Source organism: Eurosta solidaginis, chromosome 3 (assembly GCF_040869045.1).
Source record: "Eurosta solidaginis isolate ZX-2024a chromosome 3, ASM4086904v1, whole genome shotgun sequence".
Taxonomy (NCBI): domain Eukaryota; kingdom Metazoa; phylum Arthropoda; class Insecta; order Diptera; family Tephritidae; genus Eurosta; species Eurosta solidaginis.
The window spans coordinates 79,686,039-79,707,089 of NC_090321.1; the positions used below are offsets into that span (position 1 = coordinate 79,686,039).

At 37.9% G+C, this 21,051-nt stretch overlaps 2 protein-coding genes across 19 annotated transcripts in view; one reads left to right on the forward strand and one right to left on the reverse strand.

Moving 5' to 3' along the window:
• ZnT77C (Zinc transporter 77C) overlaps positions 1-21,051 on the forward strand; it is a 116,041-nt gene that overhangs the window by 79,865 nt on the left and 15,125 nt on the right. For 16 of the 18 annotated variants that reach the window (XM_067772543.1, XM_067772545.1, XM_067772546.1 and 13 more), the window contains 2 exons: positions 718-1,465; positions 4,431-5,087. In XM_067772543.1, the coding sequence (XP_067628644.1) occupies positions 718-1,465; positions 4,431-5,087 (1,405 nt within the window). Of the gene's footprint in view, positions 1-717; positions 1,466-4,430; positions 5,088-19,817; positions 19,856-21,051 lie in introns of those variants that run through there. The other 2 variants (XM_067772559.1, XM_067772561.1) reach the window with 2 other exon arrangements.
• Positions 20,596-21,051, reverse strand: part of fat-spondin (extracellular matrix protein f-spondin) — a 76,412-nt gene continuing 75,956 nt past the window's right edge. Inside the window, exon 9 of the mRNA XM_067772541.1 lies at positions 20,596-21,029. Coding sequence (XP_067628642.1) covers positions 20,782-21,029 — 248 coding nt within the window. The 3' untranslated portion in view covers positions 20,596-20,781. The remainder of the gene's footprint in view (positions 21,030-21,051) is intronic.

A 21,051-nucleotide genomic window follows, 5' to 3' on the forward strand; every position in this document is an offset into this window, starting at 1 on the left:
TCACCCACCAAGTTTCATCGCTTAATCCGTATTTGGTAAGGAATTATCGCACTTTTTCGATTTTTCGAAATTTTCGATATCGAAAAAGTGGGCGTGGTTATTGTCCGATATCGTTCATTTTAAATAGCGATCTGAGATGAGTGCCCAGGAACCTACATGCCAAATTTCATCAAGATACCTCAAACTTTACTCAAGTTATCGTGTTAACGGGCAGACGGACGGATGGACGGACGGACGGACATGGCTCAATCGAATTGTTTTCGATACTGATGATTTTGATATATGGAAGTCTATATCTATCTCGATTCCTTTATACCTGTACAATCAACCGTTATCCAATCAAAGTTAATATACTCTGTGAGCTCTGCTCAACTGAGTATAAAAATGTTTGACAATTGGACACTCCAAACCCTCGAAATTATAAAAATCCCGTTATTTTCTGAACACACCTCGTACATGGCGTATAGGTAATTAATAAAAATCAAACGTTCGATTTGCATAAGATAAACGAATAGTTGTTGAGTTGCGATAACTCGAATAATCTGAAAAAATCAACTACTCGAATAGTGAAATTCGATTAAGAAACGTACAAAAATATAAAATCAAATATTAGATGAATTGAATTATTCGAATAGTTTTAAGAGCTCTGATAGACGCGTATATTATATTCATCAATATTTTTAGTCCTTTATTGTAACTCAAATATTTTCTTTGCAGCACAGCAGAAAACGTAATGAACCCCATTTCGAAGAATATATTAGCTCAGCTTACGCTGGCAGTAACTTGAATTTATCCAACTCTCCCAATAAAGACAACATTATTGTTGTGAATATGTCGGGCCCACATTCACCATCCGCAAAACGACATCGCCGAGAAATGAAGCTCCGCAATACCTTTGGATGGACTCGTATCGATATACTAACTATGCTTATCGTTTTCATAATACTGGCATCTCTTTCTTTTTCGCTAATTGTAGAGGCATTGCAAACACTCGTACACATCGATCATCAAGATACAATGCATTTGCCTATAATTGTAATGATACTAGGTTTCTTTGGACTAATCTTGAATGGTTTAACATATTTACTAATCGGTGGTTATACAATGCATCAAGGGAGTTTCTTGCATGTGACTCTTAGCGGGGACGTAGTACTGGATCGTGTACTATCGTCTAGTGGAGAACTTAAAGCTGATGAAAGACAGCTCTCAAAGCCTAATAGAGAGAGTACAAATAATGATAGACAGCTGAAGGAGGATTTAAAAGCAGAAATTGGACAATTACATTATGTGCCGAAACGACAAGGTGCTGTGGAAATGTTACGTGATGTATCGAGTACAATATTCGTAATACTTTGTGCATTGATTGTAAATATTGCAGAGGATGAAGAGCACACGGCTAAATTTATAGATCCCGTACTCTCGATATTTTCATGTGTGCTTTTGGTGTCGCTCAGTTATCCATATAGTAAGTTTATTATTTTGTGAATATTTAAGAATTCAATATCTCATATATCCAATCATTAATTGTCCTCAAGGTTATACGATGGACGACTCATTTAAAATAAGATCTCCCAAAGAGAAAAAGGTGTTAGTAGAGTTAGATTAAGAGGTTATTGTTGTTGTTTTTGTAGCGATAAAGACACTCCCCGAGGGCTTTGAGTAGTGTTATCGATGTTGATGGTCCTTTGCCGTATACAGATCCGGTACGCTCCAGTAACAAGCACCATTATGGTACAACCCCGATCTTTTCGGGAACCACATTAAACCCTTTAGGCTATCCCGCCCCCACTCCCTAGTTCCACGAGGGACCTGGGGTCACCAGAGCCTCGGCTGTTAGGAAACAGCCACGGGAGGGTGAGGTTGATAAATGGGTTGGAGTAGCTATAAGTTGCGCGGGAAACCCTTTGAAAAGGTTGCGCTACACAACCTCTTGAATCATTTGGGTATTTTAGTCGCTTCTTACGACATGCACACCTGCCGCGGGTATGTTCTAAGCCCCCTAGCCTGCTGGGCGGATTAAGAGTTTTTCATATCTTGCAGCCACGTTCGTCGAACATGAGCTGCCACCAGCAGGTGCTTGCTTTTGGCAAAAAAACAATCTGTTAAAGACATTTTTGTGATCTTCAACTTCAAGCTTTTGGTTCCTCACACCATGTGCATCGTGCGACAGCATAGCATATGTATATACCAAAGGGCCATCAGCTAAATGCAGTTGGACGATACTACCTTCCTAGAAGTTCTAAGAGAAGTCGTATGCCATCAAGGCTTACTAACCAACCAGGCAATTGCAGGGCAGACGAGCTGGCCAGAAGAGGCACCACCGACGATATCCTTCCGGGAAATGATTCGGTAGGCATACCCATGGCCACTTTCAGGCTTCGTGTGAACACAAGCACTATAAGAATCGCAAATGGACTATGGTCAGCCATATCATCGTGTGAGACATCCAGGCAAACCTGGCCCTCATATGACAAGGGGCACACAGAAGCGCTTCTGATTTTAAACAAATCAGCTCTATCGTCCCTGATAAGGGTTCTAACAGGGCATTGCTTAATAGGCACGCACGGTGCTAGAATGGGGGTAACGACCTTCGACTATTGTCGCAGCTGCAGATGTACAGAAGAGGAAGAGAGCGTCCAGCACCTTCTCTGTCACTGTCCAGCGCTTAGTAGGCGTAGGATGGCTATCCTTGGTAAACCTTTTCTACATGACCTCGCTGAGGTCTCCTGCTATGAAGTAAAGGCTCTGGAAAAATTTATAATTTCCACAAGGTGGTTTGACCCGCTTTAGGCAGGGCAGGGGTCCGCTTTTGAGACCGCATGGGGTATTACAATCGGCCCATTGGTGGCCTAAGTAGTGAGCTGTTACCATAGTGTTCAGCTCAGCCCTTGCAACCTAACCTAACCTAACCACACTGTGACCACCAGAATTACTTCTTCTTTCCACTACCTAACTCTATGACTAAACTGTAACGGCTTAAATGAAAAGATGACAGAAATAATCTAATTTAATTCATAAAAAGGCGAAGTTAACCGCCAGATCTGACATGGGACCCTGTGATAGATATGTCTACAGAAAAGATGTCGTTGTTGTTGTAGTAACGATAACGCCCCCTACCCCTAGTTATTTGAGAAACTTTGAGTCGCCAGAGCCTCGATGGCTAAATATGTGTATGATACATACATATTTGTAACAGGATTCCCCTCGCTTAGGTGGGTTGCGGAAGCTATAAAGCTTTGCATTGCATTATCAACCCCTTGAATCCCTCTACATAAATGTCGAGAAATGTAACGGAGGCGGTCTCGCATCCACTAAGCATCTTACCACATAAAATATCTATCGCATTTGTAACAAATTGTTGCTGGATTCGAAGAAATGGGCTAGCACTTCTGTCGAACTTACTTATACTTTGTATCCTTTGTTTGACAAGATCAGACGACGGGCCGTCAGAAGAGCGCAACAACAAAAATAATGAGTTGCCTATTCCTAAAACAACAACAAAGACTAATAAGTCACTGTGAAAGCCAAACCTTCCAAATCAGAATATCTTGGCCAATTTTTTAACTTTCCCCTTTTGTCGCTTCTAAAAAATATCCGGTAAGCCAGCGCTCAGCATAAAATCGAACAAGAAAAACTTCACCCGTTGAACTTTCAAAAGCGTTTGACACAAAAAGGCGCACCGTAAACTGTCTGAATGGAAGGCACACAGCTTGGTAACAGCGGGTGTCAAAAAGTAGTGTCCCATCCTCATATTGTTTTAGATATCGAAACTCCTTTACACCCCCGGAGTCACCATAGTTTCCTATGCGAACGATTGCACAATAAAGGCATTAAGCGCGGTTCCTTCCATATAATGGCTAGGATCATGAAAAACAGTTTTCCTTCTAGTCCTTTAAGTCTCGTTAATGTGATTTGTCATTAATACAAACCTAGGCTGTGGCCACAATGTGGGCATATCAGATGGCACAACAACAGAGCAGCACCAAATCCTGCAGTCGTAAATATATAAAGCAATTGGCCAGCCGCTCATTTACTAGGGGTCGGTGGTTCTGAAACGAAAAGTTATTGTCCCGGGCTTTTGGGTTTTAAGACTCAGAATGGAGATATTTTCGGGGTCAATTTATTTGGAGGCTTTACCCTTGTTAACGGCTCCCTGAACTTGTTCCCTTTCAGGTTTGGTTTCTGGTACAATGGTATATATACAGCCCTTGAAGACTAGTAGATAATTGTGGCGTGAGAAACATTTTACGTTTGAGCGTATATTTTTCAATTCAGCGGATAAGCTCAAACTCCTTAGGAAATTTACCCACTTTTGCTGTTCTAAAAGTTTCATAAGATAATATCGATCCTAGATTTTCTTTAAAACTTCCACCCCATTATTTTATCTTTGTTTAAATAACATATTACAATGATTTTCTTTTTTATTCCAGTGAAACAATCATGCTTAATTCTCCTCCAAACAATTCCTGGTTCATTAAATATGGATGATTTCGAACGTACAATGGTCATAAAATTCCCCGAAATTGTTAGCTACCATGATCTGCACATCTGGCAATTATCGGCACATAAATCCGTGGCAACCGTACACATAATGTTCCAAAATCCGCGGCTTTATACAAAAATAATTAACGACGTGCGTGCATATTTCCATGATCGTGGGATTACAGAAGTTACCATACAACCAGAGTTTCTGAGTCCTAAAACTCCATCTATTGAATGCTTAATGCAATGTAGCGCACCTGACTGCGTCGATAAGGTATGCTGTAGGGACTCACGAACGGATCTTCATGAGATCGTAAGCTCATCACCAAATGCTGGTGACAGCGACTTAGACATTCACAACCATTATAATAGTTATGCAGAGAAAGATATTGTTCCGGAAGTTACTCCGAATGTAGCAGAGTTTCAAAATGCTACTATTTGTGAAAAAGGGAACGAAATTACGAAAGATGTTTTGAATGATGATACACCAAAGCAGGAAATGGAGATGTGTGTACCTGAAAACTTGAGGAGGAATAACAAAACTCCAGCTATAAACAGTGCTGTAAATTTCGTTGTAACGAGTACAATTGACACAGCAGTTCAGAGTAAGAGTTCTGGGGAAAAGTCTGAGATTTTAAGTGATGATAAAAATGACGAAGGTCAGAGTGCCAAAGATTTAGATAATAGTAGTGAATCTATTTTTTTATCGGGTCATGTTTGATCTGTGATGATTTTACATTTATTCACATGATACAAAACAATTAACACTGTGACACATCTTAGTATTAAGAGCAGAATGATTTGAACTGAGGATAAAAAAAGTTTAAATATATAGAAGTTCGGCGAGTTTTTTCACCGTTTTAGAATTAACAGAAGCTTTTCTGGTATAATTTTTACAGTTTTTCCCAGAGGTATAGCATAGTCTTCCTACCGAGAATGTGTGCATTGTAAAGTGTTGCAAAACTTGACTAAGCGTTTTATGTACGTCCGGCCTTACATAAAACACTTCGACCAGTGCTTCACTTGAACAGATTACTTCAATGTTCGGTTTAGGTGTAGCTTGCGAAACACTCAGCAAAGCGTTCTATGTAAATCCAGCCGTTTCGATGCTATGCCGGAAAGATGAGTTCGAAATATGGACAGATTTTAAGCCGGATTAACATAAAACGCTTTGTTGCTACGTCTTACAGATGAGTTCAAGGTATGCCGCACGAATATATTGCTGCATAAATACAGTTTGTGGAATGTGGAAACGAGGAAAAAAGTTAACAACTTCTTTGTTGCCAAAGTTGAAGTCAGACTTAAGTCTGGCCCTACTGTCTTACTTACTATGTAATACAGAATAGCTTCTTCTTTCTATATTAGAAGGCTTATTATAGCTATCTGGACTACTATAAAGATTTATTTGCTTTTGGTAGAGCCATTTGAGTAGTAAATTATTGATGTAATTTGCATAAAAAAGAACAGACAATTTTTTTTATAAACATTTTCATCCACTTTCATCATTCTGAAAGCTCGTGTGCAGGGCTGTTCAAAAATTTTTGTATTGAAGTGCAAATCACAATACGTATACAAAATTATATGTGCACTGAAACTTTTTTAAATTGAAGAAAAAAAAAAATATTATAAATGTTTAAAGAATTTTGATGGTCCTCTTAATTAATAAATTTTGAATTAAAATGTTTCTCAGAGCTACAATATTTTTGAAAAATGTTAGTGTAAATTTTTAATTTAAATTTGTTAGTGTAAATTTTTAGTACCTGGGCGACCGAGCAATCTTCGAGTATACCGCATAACTTACTCTGTTCTACATGTCATCATTAATCAAACTCTACTTTTTTTATATGCACATATATTATATATTTTTACCTACCAATATTTGATTTCCTTAAAAATAGATTTCAAAAGCATATCAAACACTAACCGCAAAATGAACTGGCATGAAAAATTTGAAATGGGTAATTCCAGCCTATAGTATAAGGGATTGTTATGAGAATTAGTGAAATCGATAACTAAGTTATTTAGGTCGAGTATCTTCATGCACCGAATTATTAATTCCAAACATTTTTTAGTTATACACTATGAAAGTCTCACAATTTTATTACATTCTAAAAACTTGTAAATTTCACAAACGACAACTATCAGTTAGTATAATTAAATGTCAACTTACTTCCCCAAGCGCCATCTGTTGGTAAGTAGTTAAATGGTTAGATGTCGTTTTCAAATTGAACATATGCCTCTAGTGTTCAACGGTAGAAAATTACCTTGGTGAGATATCTTTTTGCTACGGTAAGAAATCTTTCTAATAGTAATCTGTGAGAAATTGCAATTATTCATTTCATATTTGCCAAAAATATGCATTTAAATATATTTTGCTAGAATTTGCCACGGTGCCTTGATATTGGATTTCAATATTATTAGCGTATATGAAATTTAGAAAATAAAGTCGAATCATGTGTAAGACTTTTTTACGAAGATTTTTAACTTTAATGTTCTCCTTTAAAGCTTTAATAGAATATGAGTAAGTAGAGTACTATTTCGTCTAACTACCCCAACCCTAAATGGTAACCCTACTCAAAAATGTCCCTATTGTAATGCCGAGTGAAATACCTTTCGTTTGATACCCATATCGACATATCTTATGCAAATTGTTTTAAATTTCCAGTAGGTGGCAACCCTAAATGGCAACCCTATTCAAAAATGTCCCTATTGTAATGCGGGGTGAAATGCCTTTCGTTTGATACCCATATCGGCATATCTCATGAAATTTTTTTAATTTCGAATAGGTGGAAACCCTACTCAAAAATGTTCCTATTGTAATGCGGAGTGAAATACCTTTCGTTTGATGCCCATATCGGCATATCTCATGCAATTTTTTTTTATTTCGAATAGGTGGCAACCCTAAATAGCGACCCTACTAAAAAATTTCCCTATTGTAATGCCGAGTGAAATACCTTTCGTTTGATACCCATATCGGCATATCTTATGCAACTTTTTTTAAATTTCCAGTAGGTGGCAACCCTAAATGGCAACCCTATTCAAAAATGTCCCTATTGTAATGCGGGGTGAAATGCCTTTCGTTTGATACCCATATCGGCATATCTCATGAAATTTTTTTAATTTCGAATAGGTGGCAACCCTACTCAAAAATGTTCCTATTGTAATGCGGAGTGAAATACCTTTCGTTTGATGCCCATATCGGCATATCGCATGCAATTTTTTTTTATTTCGAATAGGTGGCAACCCTAAATAGCGACCCTACTAAAAAATTTCCCTATTGTAATGCCGAGTGAAATACCTTTCGTTTGATACCCATATCGGCATATCTTATGCAACTTTTTTTAAATTTCCAGTAGGTGGCAACCCTAAATGGTAACCCTATTCAAAAATGTCCCTATTGTAATGCGGAGTGAAATACCTTTCGTTTGATGCCCATATCGGCATATCTCATGCAATTTTTTTTTATTTCGAATAGGTGGCAACCCTAAATAGCGACCCTACTAAAAAATGTCCCTATTGTAATGCGGAGTGAAATACCTTTCGTTTGATACCCATATCGGCATATCTCACACAATTTTTTTTTTTTTATTTCGAATAGGTAGCAAGCTTGTGAAACATTCTGAGTGGCAACGCCTAGGTAGAAAGTCTTAGAAGGCGATACATTATCTCTGTGCCAAATTTCATTTAAATCAGTGGAGCCGTTTCCGAGATCGTTCGGCTATACAAACAAACAAGAATTGCTCGTTAAAGTTATGAGATATCATACCGAAGTGCCTTGGTCTTATATGGAAATGTTTTTTCTTTGTACTTTCATGTGAAATTTAGGCTGCTCAAAAATTTTTGTATTGAAGTGCAAATCACAATACGTATACAAAATTATATGTGCACTGAAACTTTTTTAAATTGCAAAAAAAAAAAATATTTTAAATGTTTAAAGAATTTTGATGGTCCCCTTAATGAATAAATTTTGAATTAAAATATTTCTCAGTACTCAAATATTTTTCAAAATTTTTTTGTTGTCAATTTGTTAGTGTAAATTTGAATACCATACCGAAGTGCTTTGGTTTCATATGGAAGTGCGTTTTCTTTCTACTTTCATATGAAATTAGGTGCTTTCATATGAATCGTTTTTATATGTATGTGAGGGCTTATTGGATTGCTATGAAATTTTTTTTTATATTCAATTTGAGAATTTGTATCTGTGCCTATTCTTCAGTGCAAAACAAAAACAAAAGAGCTATAAGTGTATAGGGGTTGGCAAATCTGCTCATGTGCAATAAAATACTCTTTAAGGCAGTACCTCTATTGAAAATCATATAACTCAAATTTCATAAAACAGCGCCCACTCTAAACTAATAGCGTTTTCTGTTCTGAAATAAATTGTTGCCTAAGTAATGGTAAAGCCTTAATAGAGTTACCCCTACCCCAGAAAATTTTCAACATTTATAGTGCATACAAAGAACATTTCAACTCACCATATTCCCTCATATTAACAGAGTATATGTGGAACTTAAGAGCGAATTGAGAGTTTCACAGAGTTGCACTGCCACACCGCCATTTTATACAGGGTAAAAGTGTAACGCTTTTGCGTTTCGAGCAGGCAACAATTTTCACTAAAGAACGAAATACCCCGTAAAGGCGTTGCCTGTTTTTTAGAATAGAACAACAACCCTTGCGCGGCGTACAAAAAGCGTAACACTTTAGCCAGAAAAGAAAACGGTATAAATTCAACACTGTTTCTTTGATAATTATACAAAATTGTTTAACCATTGTTTAAATTTTCAGCTGGGTTTCCTTCCAAGCTAACAAATGCTTATTTGTGTGCGAACTTTTTTGATACGAAACTACATTAGCTTCTTTCTCTTTCCAACACTCAAGCATTTGACCTTCCTATGATTTGCATAGAACTTAATATTTTACAAACTTTGTGTAGCAAGATACCATGAAATCACCTGTAAGGCTTAGCAACGCGAAGAGTTCTATATAAAACCGTCTTCAGGTCGTGTTGCCAAAATTTAATGATAATCGTTTTTCGTCATCCCTTCTTCTTCAAAATAAAAAAAGGTATATACACTAGGGTGGGTCGATTTGTATGGACGAAAGTTAACCGATATCGATAGTAGTTGGGTTCGCTCTCACAGCTTTAAAAACATAAAGCTAAATGGAAAATAAATGCTTATCAAAATTTTTTTTTGGAAATTGTCATAGACAAAGTGTAAAACCACCCAAATAACACAAATCGCAAACGTAAGATTTTACAGCTCTGAACCCCAGACACCCCGCTCTATACATAAAAATCATAAATTTTTTATTTGAACCTTAATTTTGCAAAATAACGGTTGAATAAAATGTTGCTTTCACAAATGCTATAGACTCTTTCAGTAAGCAGAATCATTTTTAATTTAGAAAAATTATTACGTACCTTCTCATGGTAAAAATTGGAAAAGAAAAAGTTGTCTACCCAAATGTAAAGTTTGCATCATCGGTTTCAATCAATTTCTTTTTTCCCGTGATCATTTTGATACATTTTATCTCGATTAGTTTATGCCATTACGATGTAGAGTGACAGATGAAACCAATAACCTTATTATCTTGGGTAGAATAAAGTAAAATGGATATATCCAAAATTTTACATCACTTGCGCACCATACAACAACATTTGGCACATTTACTCGTATATAAAAATCTGTGAAAATCGGCGTGATATCGAGCAATCTTTTTAAGTGGGTGTAAACTATTTATTTTACTGCAAAATTTCTAAACTGTACCTACTTGCTAAGAACCATGGATCTTACTGATCTTGGTATTCTTTATTTACGTAGTTTTTTTGTGTGCTTTTTTTCATAAAAAAAAAGTTTCTTGCACTTTTAATGTTTTTTATGTTATTAGTAAAAATATATATATAAGTACTCACCGTACAAGTTTCTGAGGTCTCGAAAACTAAGTTTTAAAAACTTTTTTTTAGTTTCCGAATAATAGCAACATATGCCGACAAATGGGATAATGAATATGCCAACAAATTCTAAAACTTCGCCTTATATTAGGGATGCCAATATTTTATATTTTCGGAACCCCGGGAATTTCGGGATCTTGTATTGTAATTAATACCGGGATTAGATATTCTTTAGATTTCAAAAACCTAACCTACGAAAGTGCACAATATTATTTAGGATAACCTTTTATGCATCAAATCGTAAGGGTTAAAATTCATTCAGAAATAAAAAGGTTTCAAACTTCGTTGCATTACATTTTCAATTCAAACTAACAATCACATATTTTGAAAAAAATAATATACTTTGTATAATAAGACCATAATTTCTTGAGAACCTTTAAACTATTGTGATCTGATAAGTCATGTGTATGTTCTCCTTTTAATACTAAGCAACATTCAAAAACTTCAAAAAGTATTCCTACATTCAAATAAGTACTACTACTATAGGTTTGTATGTATTCGTATGTATATGTATGCGCGCATGCTAAATTAATATTGAATTAGGTAAACTTTAAAAAGCGGTTTTCTGACGGCACTTCATATTTCTTAAGAAATTTGGAGTCCTGAAAATGCTAGAATTTGTATTAAAGGTGAAGTTTCTGAATTTACATCATTAGCATTCATGTTTAGGCAATTGTCAAATAAAAATAAATAATTTATTCAAATAATTTTACACATCAAGCACGCCAGTAGGAAATTAGCGCATGTATGGCAAAGTTTCTGCAATCCTATCTAATGGGGATTTCCTTTCTTTCTTATTGTTACTATTTAATAATGTAACGATCACTAAATTTGTACAAAATAATGCTTTTTCGGACAATATTTTATTAAATGAGGACGCAAAATTTCGGGAGAGCTGCAAAAATCATGCAATATTTATTCCAGAAAAGAACACAAACATGTCCACTGCCAAGAGTGGGGTAGGGTTTTATAAAAAATTTTTTTTTGGGTATGCGTAGTGGAACTTTTTTTCCTGGACCCAAATCCTATCGAAAAATCTATGTCGCGATACCGGTTAATAAATCGACCCAGTCTAATATACACGAAGGAGACAGTTTGGTAAGAGAAACGCTCTACTAAGTAGAGTCTAGTTTCTTGTTTGGGATCAGGGGCGTAGCGACGGGGGGTTTGGGGGGGGGGGGGGGGGTGCTTCAGGATCATTTGATTTTTTAGGTCGTTACAATTCAAATATTTGATGTTTTTATGTCTATGTTAATACATTTCTTTATAATTCTGCTACGTATTTACTTTGTTGGTGATATTATATTTTCAATATACAAGCATATGTATGTACGAAATGAAAACTTATATTTTAATCATATTCTGTTTCATAATAATTCTGCAATTTATTAAATACACAAATGTACATGTTAACTTTTACTATAATTTCATAAAGAAGTTTCCTTGTAAATTTGCCTAACGACCATCTACATACATATCAGAGAACAGCTTGGAAATTATACATTATCTATTTTTGGATAGGGCCATTTGTTTGCTTGTACGAGGCGAAGAAAATAGAACTGAAACTAATAAAAACGACGTACTTGTTCATAAGCTTATCCCATCGTTGCAATAGACAGTGATACAGATCCCGATAGAATTAAACATACTGGCGCATAATCATAAACAAAATAAAATAGGTTTTAAATTTAGTTGCAGCTTTTTGACATAATTTTCTATGAGCTATCTGTCAAAAAAGCTGCAACTAAATTTAAAAGCTATTTTATTTCGACTATGAATATGCGCCACTGTTACGAATATTAGCAAAACTAAGGGGTGCTGCCATCTCTAAGCCGATGCTAAGCAGCGCCTTGCATGCACATTCATAGATCAATCATTATGTATCTACATAAACGAATCAATCATTATGTCTACACATATTAGGTACAAGCAGCTGAGAGCAACGCACAAGCACATTCAGATATCTTATCTGAAATGCTCCTAAAGGTATGCAATTGTGATCGTGGAAGTGTCGCTCACACATACAAGCGCATGGGGTATGAGAGAAGCTATAAAAATTATGCATCTGTAGTTGTAGCTGAGAAATTTATAACTAACTAAGTAAAATTCTGGAAGCGCCTAGAAGATGCCACGAGGAAATCACAGAGTATAAAAGCATCAGCGGTAGAGGTGCTATGGGCAGTTTTAAGTTAAGCACGCTACCTGTCGGGCAATAGATCAGTTTCATTTGAGCTATCAATCAGTTTGGTTATTAAGCAAGCTATTCGTTGCAAAGTATAAGTGTTATTGTGAAGTACTTTAATAAAGGCCATTTTTCCATTATTCAATATTGGAGTTATTTATTCAACAGTTTAGCGATACGAACGTTGGCAGAAGATTCCAAATAAGGGGAATTGCAGTAAATTCGTTACAATTGGTGTCAGAAGAGGAATTGTTGAATAAATTCCGAAGATTTCGAATACAACAAGGACATGGAAAAGTTAAGTGAATTGAAGATCCAGCAACTGAAGAAGGAGTTGGAGAGCCGTGGATTGAATACAAGCGGCGTTAAACTCGAACTTCAGGCACGGCTACGAGAGGCAATGGAATCAGAAGGAATTAACGTGGAAGAGTATGTCTTTCATCTCGATGCCAACAAGACGACAATAAAAACTGAAGAGAAAGATGAAACATCGCAGACAGTTACGAGCACAGACTTGAACATGATATTGGCTGCAATATCGGCACAAATGTCGGAAATGTCATCACAAATATCTACCAACATGTCATCACAATTGGAATCGCAGGAGAACCGTATAACAGCGAAGATTGAAGCACAGGAAACACAAATTTCATCACAGCTGGAGGATCAAAAGACATATATGGCAACTCAACTAAAAGAACAAGAGACACGCATAACAGTACAACTAGAAGCACAAGAGGCGCGTATATCATCAAAACTCGAAGCGCGCATGGACGAAAAAATAATGCAGTTTGAAGAAAAATTCGAGGCAGAGGTGGATGCTTTGAGAGGTCGTAGACAGGAGTTGCAATTAAATCGCCCAGCTGTTTCAGCAAGCAATCCAAAGGTAAAAACACCATCCTTTGACGGTTCTGTTCCTTTCCAGGTCTTTAAGCTACAGTTTGAGAAGACCGCAGCAGTGAACAACTGGAATGCTGAAGATAAAGTTGCAGCTCTATTCGTAGCATTGAAGGGACCAGCAGCCGAAATCCTACAGACGATTCCCGAAGGAGAGCGGAACAACTATGAAGCAGTGATGGCCGCTGTTGAGAGACGTTATAGAAGCGAGCATAGAAAACAGATATTCCAAATGGAGTTACTAAACCGCTTCCAGAGGCCTGGTGAAACATTGCAAGAGTTTGCGTCGGATGTTGAAAGGCTGGCACATTTAGCGAATGCGGACGCACCCGTGGAATACACTGAAAAGGGTAAAGATTCAGAGCTTTATAAATGGCATACAGGATGTCGAAACAAAGCGAGCTACATACGCAAGCCCAAAGCCAACATTCGCAGAAACGGTATCACATGCTCAGATTCAGGAAACAGCGTCTCTTCTGTGTAAGCCAGTTTTCAAAGCACGCCGTGTGGAAGTAGAAAGGCCAGAGTGGGTAGACGCAATATTGGAGGCGCTGAAAGGATCGCAAAAGCGGAGTGAAAAAGTTATCAAATGCTTCAAATGCGGGAAGCCCGGTCACATTGCACGTCATGGCGATCTTGGTCATAATAGTTCCAACAATGTGGATGGCCGTAAACGCAAAGCTGGAGGAGATGAGTAAGAGGTAGAGATCGAGAGCTAGATCCAGCTATTGAATGCCCTGTGATATCTGTGTTGCAAATTGGTAGAAAATCGAGTAGTCTTACCGTCAGAGGGAATGTGGATGGTAAAGAACATGTACTGACTGTAGATACGGGTACATCTCATTCCTTGATTCGATCGGATTTGTTCTACAGGAGAGTAAAGTCATTACCTGGAGCGAGGTTGCGTACGGTCACTGGCGAGTATAACCAAGTCCGGGGAGAAGTGATCTGTGAAGTCTTAATTGGGAAGGTCATGGTTTTACACAAATTTGTTGTGGCGGAGATTGTTGATGAAGTTATATTGGGAGTGGATTTCTTGGTTGACCATGACATCAAGATCGATATGCAGAGAAGGGTGATGCGTTATGAGAACCAAGATGTGCCACTTAACTTCAGTTTGGAAAAAGGGTTCAGCAGTAAGCGAGTGCTGGTGGAGGAGATTCGACAGAGACTACGAAAGTCAAGGAAAGTAGATCGAGCAAAGGTTGATGGATCGAATGGGCCAAATAAAGCGAAATCAAAGGTACCTGCGAGAAAAACACTGGCATTGACAAACCCTAATGGACGCACTAAAACGACTGAGAGAATTTTCCAGAAAGAATGCAAGGGTGGTTTCAAGCCAGCGCGCACTACTGTTGTGAAACGTCAAGACGATACTGATGATGCAAAGTCAATCCGTCAAGATCAAGCTCTGCGAGGTAGTTCTTCATTGGCGAAGCAACAGAGTGCGAGGGAACGATCCAGGATAATGAGTAGTAAGATGAAACACAGGTACGACAAGGAAAATAATTCGGAAGGTTTCCGGGAGGGAGATTTGGTACAGCTATACAACCCTCACCGGCGGAAAGGTGTTCCATCCAAATATCGGTGCAGTTGGGAAGGCCCGTACAAAGTTGTGAAGACGATCAGTGATGTCATCTACCGCATACAAGCAATTGGAAAATCACGAAATAGAAGAGTGGTACATTTGGCGATGCTAGCAGCGTTTAGATCGAGAGATTTGACTTAGGTGGAGGGCAGTGTTACGAATATTAGCAAAACTAAGGGGTGCTGCCATCTCTAAGCCGATGCTAAGCAGCGCCTTGCATTCACATCCATAAATCAATCATTATGTCTACACATATGTAGGTACAAGCAGCTGAGAGCAACGCACAAGCACATTCAGATATCTTATCTGAAATGCTCCTAAAGGTATGCAATTGTGATTGTGGAAGTGTCGCTCACACATACAATCGCATGGGGTATGAGAGAAGCTATAAAAATTATACATCTGTAGTTGTAGCTGAGAAATTTATAACTAACTAAGTAAAATTCTGGAAGCGCCTAGAAGATGCCACGAGGAAATCACCGAGTATAAAAGCATCAGCGGTAGAGGCGCTATGGGCAGTTTTCAGTTAAGCACGCTATCTGTCGGGCAATAGATCAGTTTCATTTGAGCTATCAATCAGTTTGGTTATTAAGCAAGCTATTCGTTGCAAAGTATAAGTGTTATTGTGAAGTACTTTAATAAAGGCCATTTTTCCATCACTCAATATTGGAGTTATTTATTCAACAGTTTAGCGATGCGAACGTTGGCAGAAGATTGCAAATAAGGGGAATTGCAGTAAATTCGTTACAATTGGTGTCAGAAGAGGAATTGTTGAATAAATTCCGAGTATTTCGTATACAACAAGGACATGGAGAAGTTAAGTGAATTGAAGATCCAGCAACTGAAGAAGGAGTTGGAAAGCCGTGGATTGACTACAAGCGGCGTTAAACTCGAACTTCAGGCACTGCTACGAGAGGCAATGGAAGCAGAAGGAATTAACGTGGAAGAGTATGTCTTTCATCTCGATGTCAACAAGACGACTATAAAAACTGAAGAGAAAGATGAAACATCGCAGACAGTTACGAGCACAGACTTGAACATGATATTGGCTGCAATATCGGCACAAATGTCGGAAATGTCATCACAAATATCTAACAACATGTCATCACAATTGGAATCGCAGGAGAACCGTATAACAGCGAAGATTGAAGCACAGGAAACACAAATTTCATCACAGCTGGAGGAACAAAAGACATATATGGCAACTCAACTGAAAGAACAAGAGACACGCATAACAGTACAACTAGAAGCACAAGAGGCGCGTATATCATCAATACTCGAAGCGCGCGTGGACGAAAAATAATGCAGTTTGAAGAAAAGGCAGAGGTGGATGCTTTGAGAGGCCGTAGACAGGAGTTGCAATTAAATCGCCCAGCTGTTTCAGCAAGCAATCCAAAGGTAAAAACACCATACTTTGACGGTTCCTTTCCAGGTCTTTAAGCTACAGTTTGAGAAGACCGCAGCAGTGAACAACTGGAATGCTGAAGATAAAGTTGCAGCTCTATTCGTAGCATTGAAGGGACCAGCAGCCGAAAAGGCTACAGACGATTCCCGAAGGAGAGCGGAACAACTATGAAGCATTGATGGCCGCGGTTGAGGGACGTTATAGAAGCGAGCATAGAAAACAGATATTCCAAATGGAGTTACTAAACCGCTTCCAGAGGCCTGGTGAAACATTGCAAGAGTTTGCGTCGGATGTTGAAAGGCTGGCACATTTAGCGAATGCGGACGCACCCGTGGAATACACTGAAAGGGTAAAGATTCAGAGCTTTATAAATGGCATACAGGACGTCGAAACAAAGCGAGCTACATACGCAAACCCAAAGCCAACATTCGCAGAAACGGTATCACATGCTCTGATTCAGGAAACAGCGTCGCTTCTGTGTAAGCCAGTCTTCAAAGTGCTATGGGCAATTTTCAGTTAAGCACGCTATCTGTCGGGCAATAGATCAGTTTCATTTGAGCTATCAATCAGTTTGGTTATTAAGCAAGCTATTCGTTGCAAAGTATAAGTGTTATTGTGAAGTACTTTAATAAAGGCCATTTTTCCATTATTCAATATTGGAGTTATTTATTCAACAGTTTAGCGATACGAACGCTGGCAGAAGATTGCAAATAAGGGGAATTGCAGTAAATTCGTTACAATACATTTGCATGTTAAATTTTTATTGGGATCTTAATCACTGTCCCTTGGAACGCGAGGTATAGGTGTTCCAGTTTTTGACAACAAAGGTATGTCCTTTGGCATCGGGTACTGTATTTCGGCGGTACTCGTAAGTTAGGTCGTAAAGCCCTTCTAATGAGATAAGTGCAATAATAAATGTAATTTTAAGCACAAAACTCTAATTTTAAGATTAGAATTACTTGCAATTTTACTATATTTAGTACAGATCATAAATAAAAGAACCCGGAAAAGAATTAAATGCTACACATTCATATTCAAGATTAAAAATTTAGTTGTAGGTATTTTGATAGCTCATAGCAAATTATGTCAAAAAGCTGCAACTGAATTTATAACTCATTTTATTTTGACTATGACTGCGCCAGTTTTTTTTTTGGTCAAACAAAATACATATTCTTGGAGCGATTCGCCAACGAGTATATGTAGGCCGAGCTTGTCCCTCAATTTCGTCGTGCTCTTTTCAGTTTTTTTTTATTACAAATCGGCGGGACCGAACGGCAGCTTCAAGGCAGATGCAATTTCGCTGAGAAGCTTTTCATGGCAGAAATAAACCACTACCGAGTGGCGACACCACTTAGAAAAATAATTTCTTAAGATATCGATGCTGCTTCTCCCGGGACTTGACCCCAGGGCCTTCAGTTTGGTACGCTAGCACCACCTCACCGCTGAATCTCTTATGCTGGATTTATATGTAACGCAGTCCATTCACTGGGCAGATGAGTTCAAACTTTGTGGAGCGTTAGGCGGTGCAAAAAGTGGAGATAAATTAACTTTTATTTATCAAATTCGAAGCCTTTAGCAGGGCAGGGCGGTCGCCGTGGTGTGATGGTAGCGTGCTCGCCTACCACACTGAATATCCTGGGTTTTCTCCCGGGGCAAAGCAACATCAAAACTTTAGAAACAAGGTTTTTCAATTAGAAGAAATTTTTTCTAAGCGGAGTCGCCCCTCGGCAGTGTTTGGCCAACACTCCGAGTGTATTTCTGCCATGGATAGCTCTAAAAGAAAAATCATCTGCCTTGCAGATGCCGTTCTGAGTTGGCATAAAACAAGTGGGTCCTGTCCCACCAATTTATAGGAAAAATTAAAAGGAGCACGACGCAAACTGGAAGAGAAGCTCGGCCTAAAATCTCTTCGTAGGTTATCGCTCCTTACGTTATTTATTTATTTAGTTTCTATATTATATAGAACGCTTTACCATGAACTTAAGGAAAAGACGTCTTCACTTTTTGTTCTGCCTTACGTAAAATAAAAACCAATAAGACTTAAACAAGTGGTGCCGTAGAGTCGTGCCTTAAACGCACTTTTGTTTAAATATTGCATATCGAAGATCCCTTCCCCGCCGGAGGAGTTGCCATTGTTTTCTACGCCGAATATTGTACCAGGTCCTGGCCTTCCCATTGATGAGCTTGGCTGTGAAATTAGCAACTATTTCTCTAGTCTTTCCAGTTTTTTTGTCTCCCGTAACTTCGTGGTCAAGGCAAATGTCGGAAAATTGGACATCCACACCGATGGCACTACGCTACCGACAGTCGTGCAACGAAAAATTATGGGTGTGGCGTTCGATAATGACCTACATTTTAACGAACATGCAGCCGAAATTGTATCATAAGTTCAGAGTCGTGACATACATTATCCTCAAGTCCCTAGCCAGTAGTATTAGGGCTTTTGGCCAGTCGCTACGCCGCACGTAGGTAGATTTTAGACATTTATGCGGCCATAATTGAATATCTGAAAGTTGTCACAATTACAAAAAGAATCACTCCCACAGCTTAAGAATAGATAGGGAAACAATAATTCTACCCCTTCCCATCCATCGCATACCTGGCGTTAGCTGTCAATTAATCGGAATTTAGCTATTTCTGAAACGCGTGTTATGTTTTTTTTTTTTTTAACCAATGTGAAATCGCATGTTTTAACGTGAATATTTTAGTTTTAAGACAATTGAATTGAGCAATTATGATGGATTCTGATATTTCAGGTAAACACAAACATTATTAATGGTGTTTGCAAGTTTTAGAAGTTATAAATTGATAAGTAACCTATTTTATTTTGGATGTTAAAAAAAATTTTTTTTTTTTAATTTTTGGTTTTCAAAACCAGTTTTGTTATGTTTCCAAGTCCGTCCAAGTGAAAATTAGTTTTGAACATTGTACTTGGCACAATTAGTTTGCCAACTGCATTAAATTTAGCTGCAGATACTTGCAGATAGGGGGTTAGATAGAGGGTTTGATATACCCTTGTTGCTGTACAACATGAAAAATGGCCTCACTGCGCAGGTATTTTTAGGTGTTACACAGTGTAATAGCTATTCTAATATAACCGATTAGTTACACAAAATATTATAATTTTTCATAAAACCAATTAAAAATTTACCCTAGATAAAGACAGAACTAAGTTATTACACTTCTTGCCGTACAACAAGAAAAATAACCTCCGCGCAGAAATTTTTTAGTGTTACACAGTGTAATTTCTATTTTTTTAATATAACCGATTAATTAAACAAATTATTATATTTTTTCATTTAATAAACAGTTTTAAGAAGATATAGGCAATAAAATATTTTTGGCCGCCTAAAACTTGAAAATCTACCTATGTGCGCCGCACTCAGAACTTCCGCGGATATAAGGAGTGATCTCCATAAGCACTATGAAGAAATCCGGCGCATAAGAACTCAGCCCTTTGAACTTGATGAGAATAAGCAGGCCCTTAGCCTCATCCACGATGAGTCGGCACAGTCCTATGTCGATAAAGGCCAGCGAACCTCGTGGAAATGATTCAAGAGATGCCAACGCCATTTATAGTTTTTCCAACCCTATTGTCAACCTCACCTACCCGTGGCGAGTCCAAGTTCCTTATGTAACTAGGAGGTGGGGCCAGTATGACCTTGAAGGTTCATAAACCTTCGAATAGTGTCTTTATCGTTACAACAACAACAAACTCTTAATTACCCAAATCAACCCCGATATACACTCTGTAAGTATGTAGGTACGTCCTACATGTAATATGTCTTCACGTAACACTAACCATTTGACACCCTTGTCTCTTTTGTCCAAAATTTATGAAACTGAAAGTTTTCTTGGATTTCCGTTAGAGGATATCGATGACGTATTGGATGTGGGAAGAGCTGATACAAGAAGAAGAAGAGATACCCACGTGTTTCTTTTTGACACCAAACATATTTTCAATGCCTCTACTGTTAAACCCTGTTGAAACTGCTAGTTTCCTTCGAACTTAAGTTAGAGGATATCGATGACAATTCGTAAGTGAATATTGGTATGGGTGAAGCCCTAATACAAGAAGATATCTGACATTTTACTGTTACAACGCTATAATTTTAATTTTTTAGACTACAAATAAATTTGAGTACACGCATCTGTAAGTATGTTATTATGTCTATAAGTAGCACAGAGGTGTTTGTGTAGGATCCATATAGCAAATCTCCATCGTTAAAATATAACCCTCTATACTACTACTCTTCAAATCGACAACAAAATAATCAACAGTCCGTCATTGTGCAACGTCGTACTTTTACTTTTCGCTTGGGGCAAGATTGTCCACCATTCTTGGGCTCAGTAATAACGTATCTACTGCGATTGGAATAGCCTGTGCCGCAACTAACGCTGCATTCAGACCAATTCGACCATTCCGACATAACGCAGTCTATAGCTTGATAGTTCGACGCCCGCTCTGTTTGTGTCTGAGTTTGTGAGGTTGGGTCGCTAGAACTTACTGCATCTGTACTGCCTATGAATAAAAAAAATATAAT